The sequence below is a fragment of the Fusarium tjaetaba genome (assembly GCF_013396195.1).
Source record: "Fusarium tjaetaba strain NRRL 66243 chromosome Unknown NRRL66243_c0000086, whole genome shotgun sequence".
NCBI lineage: Eukaryota > Fungi > Ascomycota > Sordariomycetes > Hypocreales > Nectriaceae > Fusarium > Fusarium tjaetaba.
Window position 1 is genome coordinate 387783 of NW_023501282.1, and position 15317 is coordinate 403099.

At 50.4% G+C, this 15317-nt stretch overlaps 3 protein-coding genes across 3 annotated transcripts; 1 reads left to right on the forward strand and 2 right to left on the reverse strand.

Annotated features, from left to right (window-relative positions):
* Positions 1 to 111: 111 nt before the first annotated feature.
* Positions 112 to 2835, reverse strand: FTJAE_4516 (SET3 complex; the record flags this gene model as incomplete). Its single annotated transcript, XM_037350929.1, has 1 exon — positions 112 to 2835. One exon carries the CDS (start codon positions 2833 to 2835, stop codon positions 112 to 114), a length of 2724 nt encoding a protein of 907 aa, XP_037208481.1.
* A 4501-nt stretch (positions 2836 to 7336) lies between these two features.
* On the forward strand, positions 7337 to 7983 carry FTJAE_4517 (phosphatidylglycerol phosphatidylinositol transfer; the record flags this gene model as incomplete). Its single annotated transcript, XM_037350930.1, has 3 exons — positions 7337 to 7545; positions 7600 to 7816; positions 7867 to 7983. The coding sequence occupies 3 exons, from the start codon at positions 7337 to 7339 to the stop codon at positions 7981 to 7983; spliced, it is 543 nt and encodes a 180-aa protein (XP_037208482.1).
* Positions 7984 to 8330: 347 nt separating this feature from the next.
* On the reverse strand, positions 8331 to 8862 carry FTJAE_4518 (v-type proton atpase subunit f; the record flags this gene model as incomplete). The annotated part of the gene is made up of 4 exons (XM_037350931.1): positions 8331 to 8471; positions 8522 to 8659; positions 8710 to 8745; positions 8806 to 8862. The coding sequence occupies 4 exons, from the start codon at positions 8860 to 8862 to the stop codon at positions 8331 to 8333; spliced, it is 372 nt and encodes a 123-aa protein (XP_037208483.1).
* Positions 8863 to 15317: the final 6455 nt, after the last annotated feature.

Here is a 15317-nt window from a genome sequence, read left to right on the forward strand (position 1 = left end):
ATATAAAGGAAAGAACTCCAGGCTTTTGATCCCGTCATCCCCAATTCCAAACGAAACAACAAAGAAAATCTTGAAACGGTTGACACATTAAACGTACAGGTACATCATCCCTTATGAAGACCCATTAGCAGCGGCTACGGGAGCCAAGATCACAGTCTCCGCCGACTTCTCAATCGACGGGGGATCGACCAAAATATCAACCTTGGTGTCCTCAGGGCTTGAGATAGAAGACTTGAGAACGGCGTGACCTCCAGCTGTTCTCCCAGCAGCTTTGTTCATCCGGCTTTTGGTGTAGTCGCTGAGACTCAACTTTTTCTTAACAGGACTAGGGTGGGCACCAACGCCGTTTACAGCCGGCGGAGCGAATGGACTTGGCAATGGACCTGAGAGGGGGGAGTGGCCGACACCACCAGACTTTGGCGTTGTTGCGTTGTGAATCCCCAGTCCTGCACTATCAAATGCTGGCACAGGAGGTAGCTGCACACGTAGGTCAGGAGTCTTTGTCTTGGTCGATGTGTCACTCGCAGCGGATCCTAGTACAGGAGTCGTTGTTGGTGAGGAGTTATCTGCCATATGTGTGTCCCCCGGTGCACAAAACAAAGGTGGCAATTCTGAATCCGATCGCTTGATGACTACCTCGTGCTCTAGAGGCGAGTCAACTTCCATGATGGTGCCATTAGATACCTGGCTAGCAGATGATCGCCTGCGCAGATCCTCTCCTTCAGCTCGGAATTTATGGCGGCTATTTAGGAGTCGCTTCGAGAGCGAAATTATCCGTTTCTTAGGACGAGGTGATTGATGTGGCCCACTAAACCAGGCGCCTTCGACAGGGTCCGTCTGCACCGCGGCATCACAGTATACTCCTCTGGGAGAAGCTGAAGATTGGCGTGATGGAGTCGCCGCGGCATCTTGATTCGAGATTGACGGCCTTTGCTGAATATGCGGAGACGAGCTAGCAGGGGATCCTGAGTGGCTTCTGCAAGTCCCAGCATCCACGTAGTTACTATGAGACGCAACTGAGCCATTGCGATGTTTCGACTTCGAGGATGTTGAACCAGTACCATCCGATACTCGCTTTTTCTTCCGCGAGGGTTGTTGCTGCTCCATGCGACGGAATGAATCCTCAACCATGGCAACCTTCCGCTTGTCTCGATCCGTTGGCTCAGTCAGTATGCCCAATTGGTCGAAAGATCCTTGGCGAAGAGGTGTAAGGTCACGACTTGGTGGCTTGCTTCGCATAGACCCGGATTGGGATCTGTTATCGTTATCCCCAGCATCGTCAACGTGGCCTTCACTCGTGGCTCGACTGGTGGCAGTCTGCCCCGTGTTTATTGGGGAAATGGCTTGTGTTTTCGGCTTTCTTGATTTCTTTTTTGCTGGCACACGTCCTTGAGGTTTGCCGAAGAGATACTGACGGTGAAATCGTGCGAATGCACAGTTATTATCCAGGTCGCACGCGCACCCGCCGTATTCGGAGAGAATTCGATCTATCCAATTGGATATTGCCATGTATTCTGTCCCATCTACCGGAGTTTCCGTGTTGTTGGTCGAGTCATCGTCACTCAGGCCAAGAAGATGAAGCCATCGCGCATCCACACTCTTCTCCAGACGAAAATCCCAGGGCAGAGTGATTTGTTCGTTGGCAGAGATATATCTGTCGCTAACGATCCAGAAATGGTATTCGCTTCCATCAGCAAGATATGTATCAAGCTGAGCATTGGGCTTGCAACTCCTGCGAACATAACGAGCAAGAGAGCCCTCTTGCCTTGTATCGATGTACAAAGGGAGGACAGGGTGAAAGAAGACAAATGGGAGAGGGGAAGATAAATCTGCCCAGAGGTTGACAGGGTCAGCACAGTAGTCCTTTTGGAACCCAATTTCACCATTCAGCTCAACAAGAGGTACATCCTTTTCGATTGGTGTACTTGATTTGAGAAACCTCCACCTGAGAGCTTTGCCATCGTCCAGTGTTCGTGTTGCATCACTGACTTCAAGCTTAGGCTTGTTGGCTTCCAGGTTCGAGGGAGCCTTCTGGAATACTTCCGAATGGCGTCTGCCAACTTCACTCCGCATCGTATTGGGTTCGCGAAGCCAGCGAGATAGCGCAGTAGGAATGGCAAGACTGGCAAAGGCATTGTTCCGTGACTCGGGGACATTCCTGGCATTATATAGGTCGTAGAACTTTTCAGAGTAATGATGGATTTGAAAATCATCGGGAAGGTCGGGAGGGGTAGTTGCAGGACTGGGAGGGTGGGCAGTATTTGATCGGCCATTTCCGTATGAAGGGCTCCGTTTGGGAGCCTGAGAACTGACAGAGTGTGATGAGCGATGTTTCGCCTTTTTGGGAGGAGGATGATCTCCAGAATGACCATTCTTTCCATTTTCCTGCGGACTCGCATGGCCATTTATTGGTAGATCCGCAGGCCTCGATCTCTTCTTATGGCTTTTGGAAGGTGGTCTTTTTGTTCTTTTGTCGGCACGCTCGTCCGTGGCTCCATTTATCAAGCGTAGTGTACGATCATAAGCCTTTTGACGGTCGAGAGGGCGCGGTTTGCATTCTGCACAAGAGTGTGCAAAATCTTCGCGTACAGCTTCCTCTCGATTATCAGGGTAAAAGCAGTCGATGTGCTGCCACGAATCACACGACTCGCAGTAAATTGTGTTTCCATCGTCGACAGAGAAGGTACATATACACTTGATAGTGTATGGCTCTTCCTCCGCTACCTCATTCAGTTGGGCAACTTCGTCCTTAGGCGTTGCGCCCGAGAGAGTAAGAGGGGCGATCTGGCTAGGAGTCGCAGACTGCGTGGACAGCGGCGCTGGTCTGTCGGTCATAATCTGTGCTAGAGATAACGTAGTGAACACCTGAGGGGGTATGTGTCTAATCTATTGTCGCGGTCTTTGGAGCATGACGACGCCGTTCAGATGGCGCGTCGGGGAGACCGTAAGAAGGAGTCGAGAACCAGAGTGATCAAAGGAAGTCTCATTCGGCAGGACAATGGTGGATCGTATTCCGACCGCCAGGGATCGCAATCGTCGAACTAGAGACTCGAGGCAGGTCGAGACGTCGACACAAAGGGTGGAGGGTCAGCGGCGCGACAACGGGAAAAACGAAGTCAACAGAGGTGATCAAGTTGACAAGGAGACGTCGAATATGAAGCGTAGACGCGAATCGGAGGCGTGTTGGGGACACGGTCGGTCGGTTTGTGTTTTCGCAAAACTCGTTGTGATCGGTCACGGCAGGGTTGAGACGAGTTCAGGTCGAGGTGTCGAGCGCGGAGACGAAGATTAAGTGTGTAGGTGGCAAAATTCGATTGGCAAATCAAGAGAAATAAGATTTGAGACTACTCAAACACAATCCATACACAAGGAGCGCTTGAAGCAGAATGGAGATAATGAGAAGTGAAGGTTGAAGATCGTGGACTGCACGAAGAAGGGTGGGTGATGGGAAGAAAGAGGATGGGGAGGAGCGACAAGCCCGGGAGTGCTTCAAGACAAGTGCGGTACTGGTACTGGTGCTGGTGTGGTGCTCACTGGTGGTAGGCTGGGCTGGTACTGGTACTGAGGTACCGGCCTGGGACCTGCCTGGGGTTCCATTTCCAGTTGGCTAAGAGGGGGAGGAGAGCACCTCAGGTAAGGTAATGGAAGGGCAGAAAACAAGAGTACGTACCTTTGGTATTCACCTCATCAGCGGCTCACGCTTCCCGTCTCATTCTCTTGATGGCTCCCACTCAATCTCGGCGCGCAGAAGCAGCAGCGATAGCATAAGAGGGTGCCAAAAATCGAATGGGCCACTGGGCCGTTTTTGGTATCCTCTCCTGGTGCTTCTGGGCTGGATTGGGCAGAAGTTCCTGAGAAGGAAGTGTGCGAGTGAGGGAACGGGGACACTCCCACTCCAGTGACAGTGGCCCCCCCAAAGAAAAGACAAGACAGAGAGACATGGAAGAGAAGAGACGAGACAATAACCAAAATTTGGCGCTAGACCAAACCTTGACTGGCGGTGGATAAGGGGAACTCTTAGTGCAGGAAACAGGGCACGCAGGGCGCATTGTTGGCCTGAGGCACTAACAACAAATATTGTCCCGCTGCCGTTGCGCCTGAGCACAGGGCTAGGTAAGGAGGGGGAAGGAAACTCAAGAGAGCGGAGGGGAGAGGAGGGTTTCTGCTGGAAATTGCGTACGGCGAGTTTTTGTTGGCATTGGCGTAGCCAGCCAGGGGATTGTTTGTCACTGAGTAAGTCGTTGAGACTCGAGTATCCTTTGAGATAGAATGTGTAAGAGGAACGGCGATGGAAGCAAGACAAAGACAAGAAAGCCATGTCTTTCGAGTCTATCGAGTCTGCTTTGCTATGCTTTCTGATTTTGCTTTTGGTGATGGGCCGACACTAGGAGTTGAGCATTTCGGTATGAACGGGAAGCGAAGGAGTCGGGAGGGGCTTCACCAGATTTTCAAAGGCAAAATGAACGACGGCCACTTTCAGGGAATCAGGCACGTAACCTGAGCATGTCTCAGAGCCAGCCGAAGGCAATAAACAGCAGATGACAGCTGAAGCTGGGTTAGCTACCTCACAAGAAATGACCGTGGTTGGCGGACTCGCAGTGGGGATGAGTGGGGTGTCTGAAATTTGGCACCCGCCACAAACAATCTACGCTTGGTGAAACGAGAAACCATTCATTCTAAGTTAGTGCGAAGCTAACCTGAGGCCGCCGAGGTAAGTCCCAGGAGCAATACTCCGTACCGTGCCCAAGTTAGAAGTATTTTTATCTACAGAGCAAAGGAAGCGTTGTTAGCCGCGTACGGAGTAGAGCCTTGCTTGAAATGAGAAGAATGAAATATTTCCGCAAAAGAAGCTTGGTCGCCCGACGTGAGTGTAAGACATCATGATCTTAGCCACGACATTCACTTCCAAACCTGGATGAATAATATCGAAATCCAGACCGGACTGCTTTCACAAAAGAGCTTATTCGTAGCTTACTGGCACAGTGTAATATCAGACAATAGGTTGTTCAGACTGTATGCGAGGACGGGTAGTGCGTAACCAGGACGGCATATCCTTGTTGCCGTCAGGCTTTCCACCTCCAAGCCAATCAGTGTAGGCTGTTCCAAGTTCATTACTAGATTGTGCATACGAATCTGTGTTAGGAGCCTGTGAAAGATTCCATGATAACCTGGAGTGTGGTGCAAGCTGACTGCGTGATAATGATGATACGTACGGAGTATCCGTCGCGTCATCACTGTCGTGCAAATTGCTTGGTGCCAAAAGAGCGACTGTCGCGTTGTATTTTGTCAAAGGTGACATTTGAACAGGAAGCCCGAGATGCAAAAGGACTCCTTATAATGACTGAAGGGCGCGAATGGGAAAGCATGCATTTGTTTATACCACATTAATCTTGTCCGGATACGCCTGTCGAGAAGGTAACTATTGGATATGAGGTTTATGCCTTCTGCCAATCCTCTAGGATACGTCGAGGGGAACAAAAACTGGGCCATTTCGATAATGGCTTTCCTAGAGACGTCGATGTGCTCGCCCCACGGTCTGTTCAAGATATCTAGAAATATATGCAACAAGTTTCCATCACTATCGTGTCGTGTCTGTCTCGCGATGTTGCCCGTATTCGCACCCAATGGCCATGCTTGGATGACCAGGGCATGGGAATGGCCTGTACGTAGTACACGATGCGAGTGCAACGCTGAACTGCGGCAAACACAATTATCTGTTTTACAGAGCGCCGCCTGGGCAGGTATCTTGCATCTTCCTGTGGCCGCTTTCTTCGAACTCGACAGCTTGAGTCTTTGGTAAATGGTGGCAGTCACCGCGAAGCCTGTACCAACAGCCAAAGGTGGCTTTTCTTGCTCCGAACTGGTAAACCTCGCTGCCCCCCTAGCCCCGTCGTGACGAAACCTTAGCCTCAAAGACTCACACGTACAGAGTACAGAAGTAGGGAAAGTTGCACCAGAGGTAACACAGCATCAGGGAGCAAGAAAACTTCACTTGGCTTGTGATGCCAAAATTCACCAATCTAAAGACTCGTTGAAGTTTCTGCTAAATTGGGCCAATTCTTTTTTGTTTCCTATAGTATACGTCCCGAGTTATCTTGTGTTCCCTCGGCATGGTCCAGTCAGTGCGATATCTAGTGACGAAAATCGACTCGAGGTCAGGGGTCAAACTGTCGGGAAAAGTCAGCATGAAAATACGCATTATCCAAGACTCCAAAACATGGAAATGCCATTAAGCTCCCGCTGAGCTATACACCTTGAGCCAATAACAACACCAGGCAACCAGCTCAAAACCGACGCGTCCCACCGTAACTCACTGACGAGGTCCTTCTTGTGGAATATCGCTGTGACATACCAAAACAGCAACATGCCATAATCGCTGGGAGGCCCGCCCTTCCTTCTTCTTGATAGGAAGCAGCCAGCAAGCGCGATAAATCGTCAGAGTAACAATCGCGTACAGATTCGCATATTCCTTCTTCATGCCCGCCGCAAGCAGCAGATCACAATGAAGGACGGTAATAAATCAAAAATTCCGCCCCCTATGGTCCCGAAGGACAATAGAGAGTAGAGTGACTCCGCGGGTGTGCAATGCAGGCCCTCTACACTAGAAAGGCCAATTCTTGAGCTGGCTTTCCTGAGGCAAGGTAAGTATGAAGAGTTCAAAATAAGTTGGAAGAAAACCGCAAATATATACGATCCCATAGCATGGCCCGTGCACGAGGCTTCGACTTTTGCGCCTCAGGCTGTATGTCGGTCAATAAAGCTAAGCTCGAATGGCTCCATGTGATTGGAAAGTGAGGAGGCTGGGCTTGCAACTCGACATTGAATGTTCCACCTCCGCAAACTTGAGACAGGAACCTGCATGAGAACAAGCAGGAGCAGGTGGTAAGCTTTTGACTCTGATGATATTGCAAAATGATAATTGACTCGAAGGCCACTGTTACGCTTTGCTTGGCTGGCATACAAACTCATTTCTTCGCTTATTATAATGGCTTTCCATGCTCTAGACTTGATTCAATTATCTGGTTCTAGACTTTTGCCTCCATGATAAGGTAAGGTACGTAACTTCTTAGTGCACTCGGATGCGGCCCGCGGTCATCTGCAAGGCGGTAAGGCATCAACTCCCAGCCGCTCTCGACCAGTCATTAGACCAAAAAGTGGAGGATAAGTCCCATGACGCACTCTAACACTAAGCCAGTCGCCATCCACCATTCTGCCCTGATAACGACTCTCTCATCATCTTCACACGACTTCCATCATCTAATTACTACTTCGTATTGTTTTCGCAAACATCACCGTATCCCACAGCCCATCAAACCTCGCGAGATAACCCCGCGCGATGAGATTCTCTACTGTCACCGCATGTCTGACGGCATGCCTGGCCCCAGCAGCTGCTTTGAGCGTTCTCAATGGCAAGGCTCCCGATGTCACTATCAGCGACGACCTCAAGATTCCTGGCGACTCTCCCCTTGAACTGTGCCCTGGAGACCATACTGCCGACCTGATCAGGATTGACAAGGTCGACCTTGCTCCTAACCCTCCCAAAGCGTACGATTCATCTGCTTATACTTGCACAACCATGAGAAGCTAACATCTCAATAGCGGCCAGGAACTCTTGATCAAGGCTAAAGGCATAGTCAAGCAGAAGATTGAGCAGGATGCTTATGTTCTTCTGACTGTCAAGTATGGACTTATTCGCCTCATTAGCACCAAGGCCGATCTGTGCGAGCAGATTGGCAATGTCGACCTGAAGTGTCCCGTCGAGGCTGGTGAAGTCGAGATCACCAAGACTGTAGACCTTCCTGCTGAGATCCCTCCGGTATGTGATTATTCCTCGCTTCTCCCACGCCTGTTTCTAATTCGCTTCAGGGCAAATATACTGTTCTGGCCGACGTCTTCACCGCCGATGATGTCCAAATTACCTGCCTCACTGCAACTGTCACTTTCTCTCGTAGCAGCAAGGGCTTTTTCGGCAGCGATCTGTGATTGGGATTATGGCGCATTCATAACATACACATGGCGGCATGACTTATCGTTGGGCACGTACTCATGGGGTTCTAGGTTAACGTTTGGTTTGGCGAATCTTCTAGCTCTTCCCGGGCAACCTGCAGCGGCTTTAGATCTATTTAGCATATTGATAATGAGTCCATTGCATCGTGCTCTCCTCTGCATCTCTGTAGGAGGAACTGCTCTGCATAACATGAAGTCGAAGAAGAAGAAGAAAAACGCAGTGCCGACCTCAAATCATGTACGGCCATGCTCACTGTTGCCTCTATACCGTTCTCGCTCCATTATTCCGAAACAAATCCTTGCGCCCAGTGAAACGATTTCCCCTACTCTCCAAAAAGACGTCGCACTCGTCTCAATACACTATCCTTCTCAGGGTCGTAGGGGTGGTCTTTGCTTGGTATCTCCAACACGGCAGGGAAAGCCGCGGTATACGTGTCAATGCGATGTCGGATTCGGTCGGCGATCTTCAGGAGAGTTAGTTCAGCGGCGAAATTTGATCGGAACGTTGCCTGACATGTTGATTGATGAGTACGATGCCAATATCTTTGCGATCCTCGGTGAATCGATCAAACGCGGCCTCGATAGCAGCTGTATCAGTCTTGCCATCAACAACGAGGAAGTTCTTCTGAGCATCGGCGCCAGTAGTTACGTGCTGTTGAATAGAGTTAGCCTGTGGAAAGGGACTGAGCGATTGATACTCACGCCAATACCCGCGAGAAGCAGGCCTGTTACGGAGTCCTAGATGAGCGCTACGTCAGCGCAAGCTTTCGAACAAAGAGCCTTCATTGCAGCTCATACTTCGTCGCCGATGACCGCAAGGAATTGACGGTCCTTGTAATCAGCTTGCGAGGCCATCTTGATGGATCTGGACTTGTGTTCACACGTCCCTCTTGTTGGTGTTGATGGCGCTGAGTTGATGATTAGCGTTACAACTAACTACGAAGAGGTCGGCGCCTGAAGTTCCGCTCCGCCTGGGAACTTGGAAGCTCTGACCATTGCAAGTAAGGCACCTCTCTGAGGTACATTGATCCCCACGTCAGGTGGATGCTGCCGCCTCCACTACTAAAGTTTCTACTGGTCAGCTTCAGGCAGGTACTGTACTAGGCTACTCCGTAGTGAACAAAGAATTGGCCTGGTCCTTAGCAACAGTGAGTTCAAAGTAAACAACATCGGCCAAGTAGCCGCCTCTTCTTTCTTTATTACTTTAGTGCCGACTCACGACTCTCCTCCCTGGTATTGCGATCGCGAACACAAAACTTCAAAGGAGTCAATACCCTGCAGTGTGCTCAACATGCCACGCCTAGTTCGCCGGCAGCCGCTCAGGGAGCGTGTCATGGCTGCAATCAACCCCATGGACTTTTTGCTCTGGCTATCCGAAGAACTGGAAACAAGGGATTGGGATTCAGCTTCGGTTGGGACACAGATGGGCCTCGCCATGAACTTCGTATTTTTACTCGCGCGAGCGAATTCAGGATCATCTACCCCAAGTGACGATATTTTCAGTGATGAAAGCAGTTCAGGGTGGCTATCATTCTTGGTAAATTCTCGTCTTCTCGGACTGCTTGTATATCATGTTGAGGCTAACCACACATATTTTAAAGATCTATCCGGTGGTATGGGCCCTCATAGCTTTCTCTTTCACCAATGCTTTCTACACGATTACCCGAACGCGCAAGTATCGACTCTTTCTGGCTAAGGTCGACAGGCCGCTTTCGACGCCGTCTGCGCGACGTGTGAAAGTGAACCAATCGAGCGCATCGCCTTCGACGCCCCTGGGCTATCTCGCGAATCTGATAACACCAGAATCTGCCGAGTCGCGAGCCCACCCAGACAAGACATCAGATGTTTGGGAATTATCAGTATGGGATCCTCTGCCAGTGTCCTTGCGCCTGTCTTGTCTCTTTGGCCCTGGGCATGTTTTGGTGTACATGATCTTCCTTCCTTTAGCTCCTCTCGATCCCCGACCAAGTGTGACGGTTCTGAATACACTCATTCTGCAGGCCCTCATTTCTGCTCAGCTTCTATTCTTCTGTTCTCGATTTGCGCAACAAGCAAAGGATAAGGCCATGATTCAAGAGCAAGTGATGAAAGAGTACGATACCAAGTTTGTCCACCCCCGTCTTCACCCTACGGTCCGCGATATCGGCACACAGTTCTCAACGGACCAGCCCGACGACTATCAAGAATTTGTGCAGACTGGGACCCCTACAGTTCAGATCCGTCATGGTTTCCAGGTCCACTCTAACCCATATACCGGAACGGATCATACCCCTGAAGAACGATCTCTCACTCCAACCTCCAACAACATAATGAAGCCTCACATGTTCACGCCTCCTACAGCAACTCGACGCTCGGAAGCTTTTAGACCCGCTACCAGCCAGAGAGGCACCGTACCTCGCCATAGTTTGCCTGCAGGCTATACATCAACTGTGACATCTTCAGGAGTTCAGGGAATGAACTTTGGCGGAAACATGGGCATCCACACCCATAACAAGTCACCCCTCAAGAAGGCCACTAGTCTTAATGAGCTCAATCCCCAGGAAGCAGCATCTCCGCGGAATTCTCGAGAAATGGCAGCCTACGAGCAACGAAACTGGGGGGCAACAACGCCATCGAAAAAGCTCGAAAGTCGACGTCTCACAGGGTCAAGACCTACTGGAGGCGGCAACCCCTTTGCTGGGTTGGGTCGGCAACAAGCACCCTCGGATAATCGTCATCCGCGATGGTAGCTTTCCAATTATTATCTTGTTTATTAGTACATTTAATCGCATCGAAACTGAGTGCGATCTCAATAGCAAAGATTGGCGTTAAGGTCTGGCTTCTGAATAAATATCATGGAATATCCTGAACCCCCTTGATCTGTCTCCATTATCGGCTTGTATTTGATGACCTACCTTACGTTCTGATAGTGTCATGATTCGTTGTTATGTGCTAAGCATCAAAGGCTATCGGAAACGACGGCAGGTAGGAGCATTTCTTGCATTCGTTGTGGTTTCCCTTGAGATATCGTTGTGGCATACACGAGGAAGGCGAAGTTGATGGGTTCTAGGGATCCATGCCCATGGTTCACCTGATGTGACGAATCTCTTCTTCGACAATCACTCCTGATCCTCGTATTCATAACTGCTAGCTATACCTAGTGCCTCTCATCTCACAGGTTAGACAACATTACAGTCACTAGTAACGTCTCTACCATACTATCGTTAATCAACGGCTGACCGATCAACAAGAGCAAGGTTACTCATCAGCAACGCGGCTGCTTGCACCTAGATATGTCTAAGAAACCACATTGGTCATCATTACGCCGCAGGGCAGCATTGTCTGACCATCCTGCCCTGCCTTCACGTCCACAGAATCTTCCTCAACTCACGGACGATTCCGAGAGAAGACTAACAATTGGAGATTTGGGTAAACTAGCTGGGGAGAGACAGAAACCTACTCGGAGTGCCACATTAGGGGATGTGGGAGACTGGTTCAGGAACAAACTTCCAAGTCATCGTGCAGAGAGAGGGGGAACATTGAGGAACAACGGGGGTTGGGAAATTGGAGCGGCTGCTGGCAATTCCTCATCTCAACTTCAACACGAAGTCAACAATCAAGCATCAGCAGCGCACCACTCTGCCTCAAATCGTCGAGGGGGTCAACGCAGCAGAACCGGGGGCTCAGATCGCCTTGTAGATTGGAACACACCAAAAAACCTAAGTGAAGCAGTGCCTGAACCGACACCCGCATCTAACGACAAAGGTAATGAGCCTTCACTGCCGACTCATCGCAGATGGAATGAATTCGGTTCTCTAAGAATAGGCAAGAAGCGCGGTCAGAAGAAACGGAGTGGCAATTTAGAAACCGGGAAGGGCAACGAAAAGCAACCTGGAAGGCGCTCTTCCAGAGCTCAGTCCTTTGAGGTAGCTACTCAAGGAACGCCTAGCATATTGGAAGTTCTAGAAGCCAATCGAAAGGCAAGGAGAAAAGCACGGGAGGACCGGGAAAGTTTGAGAGAGAGCGGAGACTACCTGGGTGTTCAAGGTATCAATCCGCAAACGGGTATTCTTGATCTTACATCGGACAGTGGAGAGAGTACGCTGAGCTCGAAAACGGAACAAAAGCTGCTGAACTTGGAGGCACAGGCCAAGAACGCCCTATCGGCTACCGAAAGGAAAGAGGCCGAGATCGAAATCGTCAAGGTACATCTTGACCACGAAGTCGCCAAGGCACGGCGACAAGAGAAAGCAGAGAAACAACTGGCAGCTTCTGCCACTGCCAAATGGCGAAGAGGGACACACCAGTGGTCTTGGGTTCAGCAACCTGATTTGAGCCCGATTGCCCAATCACACAGAAGTACTTCAGTATTCTCAAGTCAGTATTCTATTCTGCCTTACCTATGCCACCTTCGCCTTGACACATCCAACTAAATCCGTCTTTCGATGCAGGGCGCCCGTCACGTCGAGACTTAGATATGGCAAATGGGGAAGGGCTGATCGACTACAACTCAAAGGAATCATCCGATGAACAAGTCCCGCCTGCTATACAACCCAAGGAAAACTCCAACTCATCTGACACGGTGATCAAAACCCCCCATAGGCGCAGCCTCGCAAACCCATCTCCTTCAGCCTTGGAGCTTTTCGAGAATGACATAAAATTCCATAACCCAAGCGAGCCCAGGTTAGACAGAGATCAGATCCCAGAGCCGTTCCTTGTGTCCGCGCACGATGATACACAGATACAAACGCCTGCCAACGAGACGCAATATCTGCAAGGAAACGAGAAGTTCCACGAGGCGGGCGGATCACTGGCGCACCACAGCGATCAAAACCAGCATTCCAATTCTTTTTTAGGGAAGGGCCTAAAAGAGGCAATAGAACCGGGAGGAACCCAGATACCTCGAGTGTCAATCAGGAAGGACTCTTCGTCAGATCTCTTGACGAAACCAAACCTCACAGCATCCAGCACCACCCACTTACTAGCGAAGAGCAAGATCGAGATACGAAGCCAACACGAGAACAGCATTCCAGAAAGCTACGTGCAAGATTTGACGCCCATCCACGAGAAATCCATTACCCTCCCGACAACATTGGAACAGACCGCGTCAAGTTCCCTAGAAAGCCAGTGCCAACACTACCATCAGCAAGCCCTCACAGGACGTGTATAGAACCCACACCTAACAGGAAGCTCCAAGACACGGTCCGATTGGGAGCAAGAGGCATTGAACAACTCAACACCGTCTCCAACAGTCCTACTGCTCCGGAGACGAATAACGAAAGCTGGGATCACAAGCGGCCCACTGCCCCTGGACGAGGCAAAGCGGTCAGCAACTCTAGATCCCCTCACCGCTCCTCCAGTTCCCTTGAGGGAAGCTACAGGCAAAGAGAGTCTGCAAAACCCACCCAAAACCACCGAGGAAGCGACACAAACAAAACACCAGATGATCAGAGGGACTCTACCTCAATCCACACATCAAGTCCACACGAAACCCGTGACCGAAGATCAAATAACGGAGCGGGTTTGGGCGCAGAGCGCGAATCACGACATCACGAATAGGTGCGAAGTCAAGGGGCCGTCTGCATCCACAAACATCACCATCATTACTGGGTGCGACCAGATAACATCGAGATACCCCCCGAAGAGAGGTCAAGAGGCCGTGGAGGGCCTACAGCGCAAACGCAGGCTGAGTCGGGTGATCCACAACCTGAAGAGATTCGGCACAACGCCAAACAGCTTGGAAGCCTCCCCAGAGAATCGTGGACTGAGTACATTGCTGAAATCGGCGTCGGTGGAAGAGATTCAACTGATCGATACTATATCGGAGAGTCTCCTCGAGGAGTCGAGAAATCAGCCACAGGCACACGGGTGCGACATCATGGAGGAACCACCAGAGGTACTAGCGATGCAGGAACGATGCAGCAGTTCGTCAACATCCACCTGCACAACGGGTGTCAGAAATTTCGAAAAGGGGGACAACATGCAGAACATTCTGCAGAAACCCAGCCCTCGATTGAGCAATCTGGATCTTCTATCTCAAATATATATGCCAGGAGTCAGCAATCGAGCAGCGGATCCGGGGATGCACGTGCCAGGCAATCTTCCAAGACAGTGGAACGCCGAAGACGGCATCGCAGATCTTTCCAGTAATAGATCTCGGCAGCGTGTGACGGGAGGATTGTGGGATGCTATCAAGGAGTTTCTGTGTACGATCAAGGGGTACAACATACAGCTTTTGAGATTGTACTGGAAGGCGGTGAAGCCTGTCTTTGATTACAGCTCTCCGTACTGGAGAGCTACTGATCGAGAAAGTGAGGGCTGGTCAGATTTGGCCAGCACTTGTCTTGCATTACCGCTTGTATTCGGGTTGTTGGTGATATTAGTTTGGGGTATGGAGTTCACGGCAATCACAATGAAGTGCAAGGAAGAGGAATGGGATTGCTTAATTGACGAGGCATTGGAGATGTTTCGGCGGAGCTTGACCGGAGTCTACATGGACGACTAGGCACACAACGGCTGGGGCGGATACCCGGGAAAGGACCGGTGCCGGAGACAACATAGCCCGGGACAAGCCGCACGCCGATGGCGGATGCGGAGGGAGGTAAAAATAGATGATACACAGTACGGCTTTACGATACAGAATAGATACCCTGATTATCGCATGGTTAATTGTGAAAGGTATCTACCGGTCCGCTTTGCATTGATACTCTGATGTCTCAAGTTGTGCTGGCTCTTTGTGCTCACAAGGTTCATGTTCATGTAACACCGTGTAAGAGCCAACTGAAGTCTGGTGCTATTAGCTAATTTGTGAATGTCTGAATCTCGGCATTGAGCGAGGCAAGTCAATTGATGTCGTAATTAAACCAGGGTAGACCCGTGGAGTTTGGAAAAGGACCAAAACTGAATGGCAATCGGAGGTCCTGGACTTTTGACATCGGAGGTTGAAAAAGCAGCGATCAACGAGCAACCAATAGTAACCAATTATTTAGCAATCAGTGCAGGAGGCAGCTGTGGGTCTACCCCGCGCTGGCGCCCGTCCTGGGGCTTCTGGCCTCTTGGTGAGCTCCAATTGCTGACGGCCGCAAACGGACCCCTCCGATCATCGGCGCATTGGTACCAATTCTATGAAGCTCGTGGAATTGGGCAGGAGGGGGGCGCTCAGGTGAAATTTTGTTGATAAACCCCAGGAAGAGACGCCTTTTTTCTTCTAGGCAATTCCAGTCCAATTCCTGACTTCTTCTTCCTTCAGCTGCATCATTTCCTCTGTTACTCTGCTCACAGCAGGGTGTTATAGCTTCATCTCTTCACCTTCACGGTCATCAAACTCTACC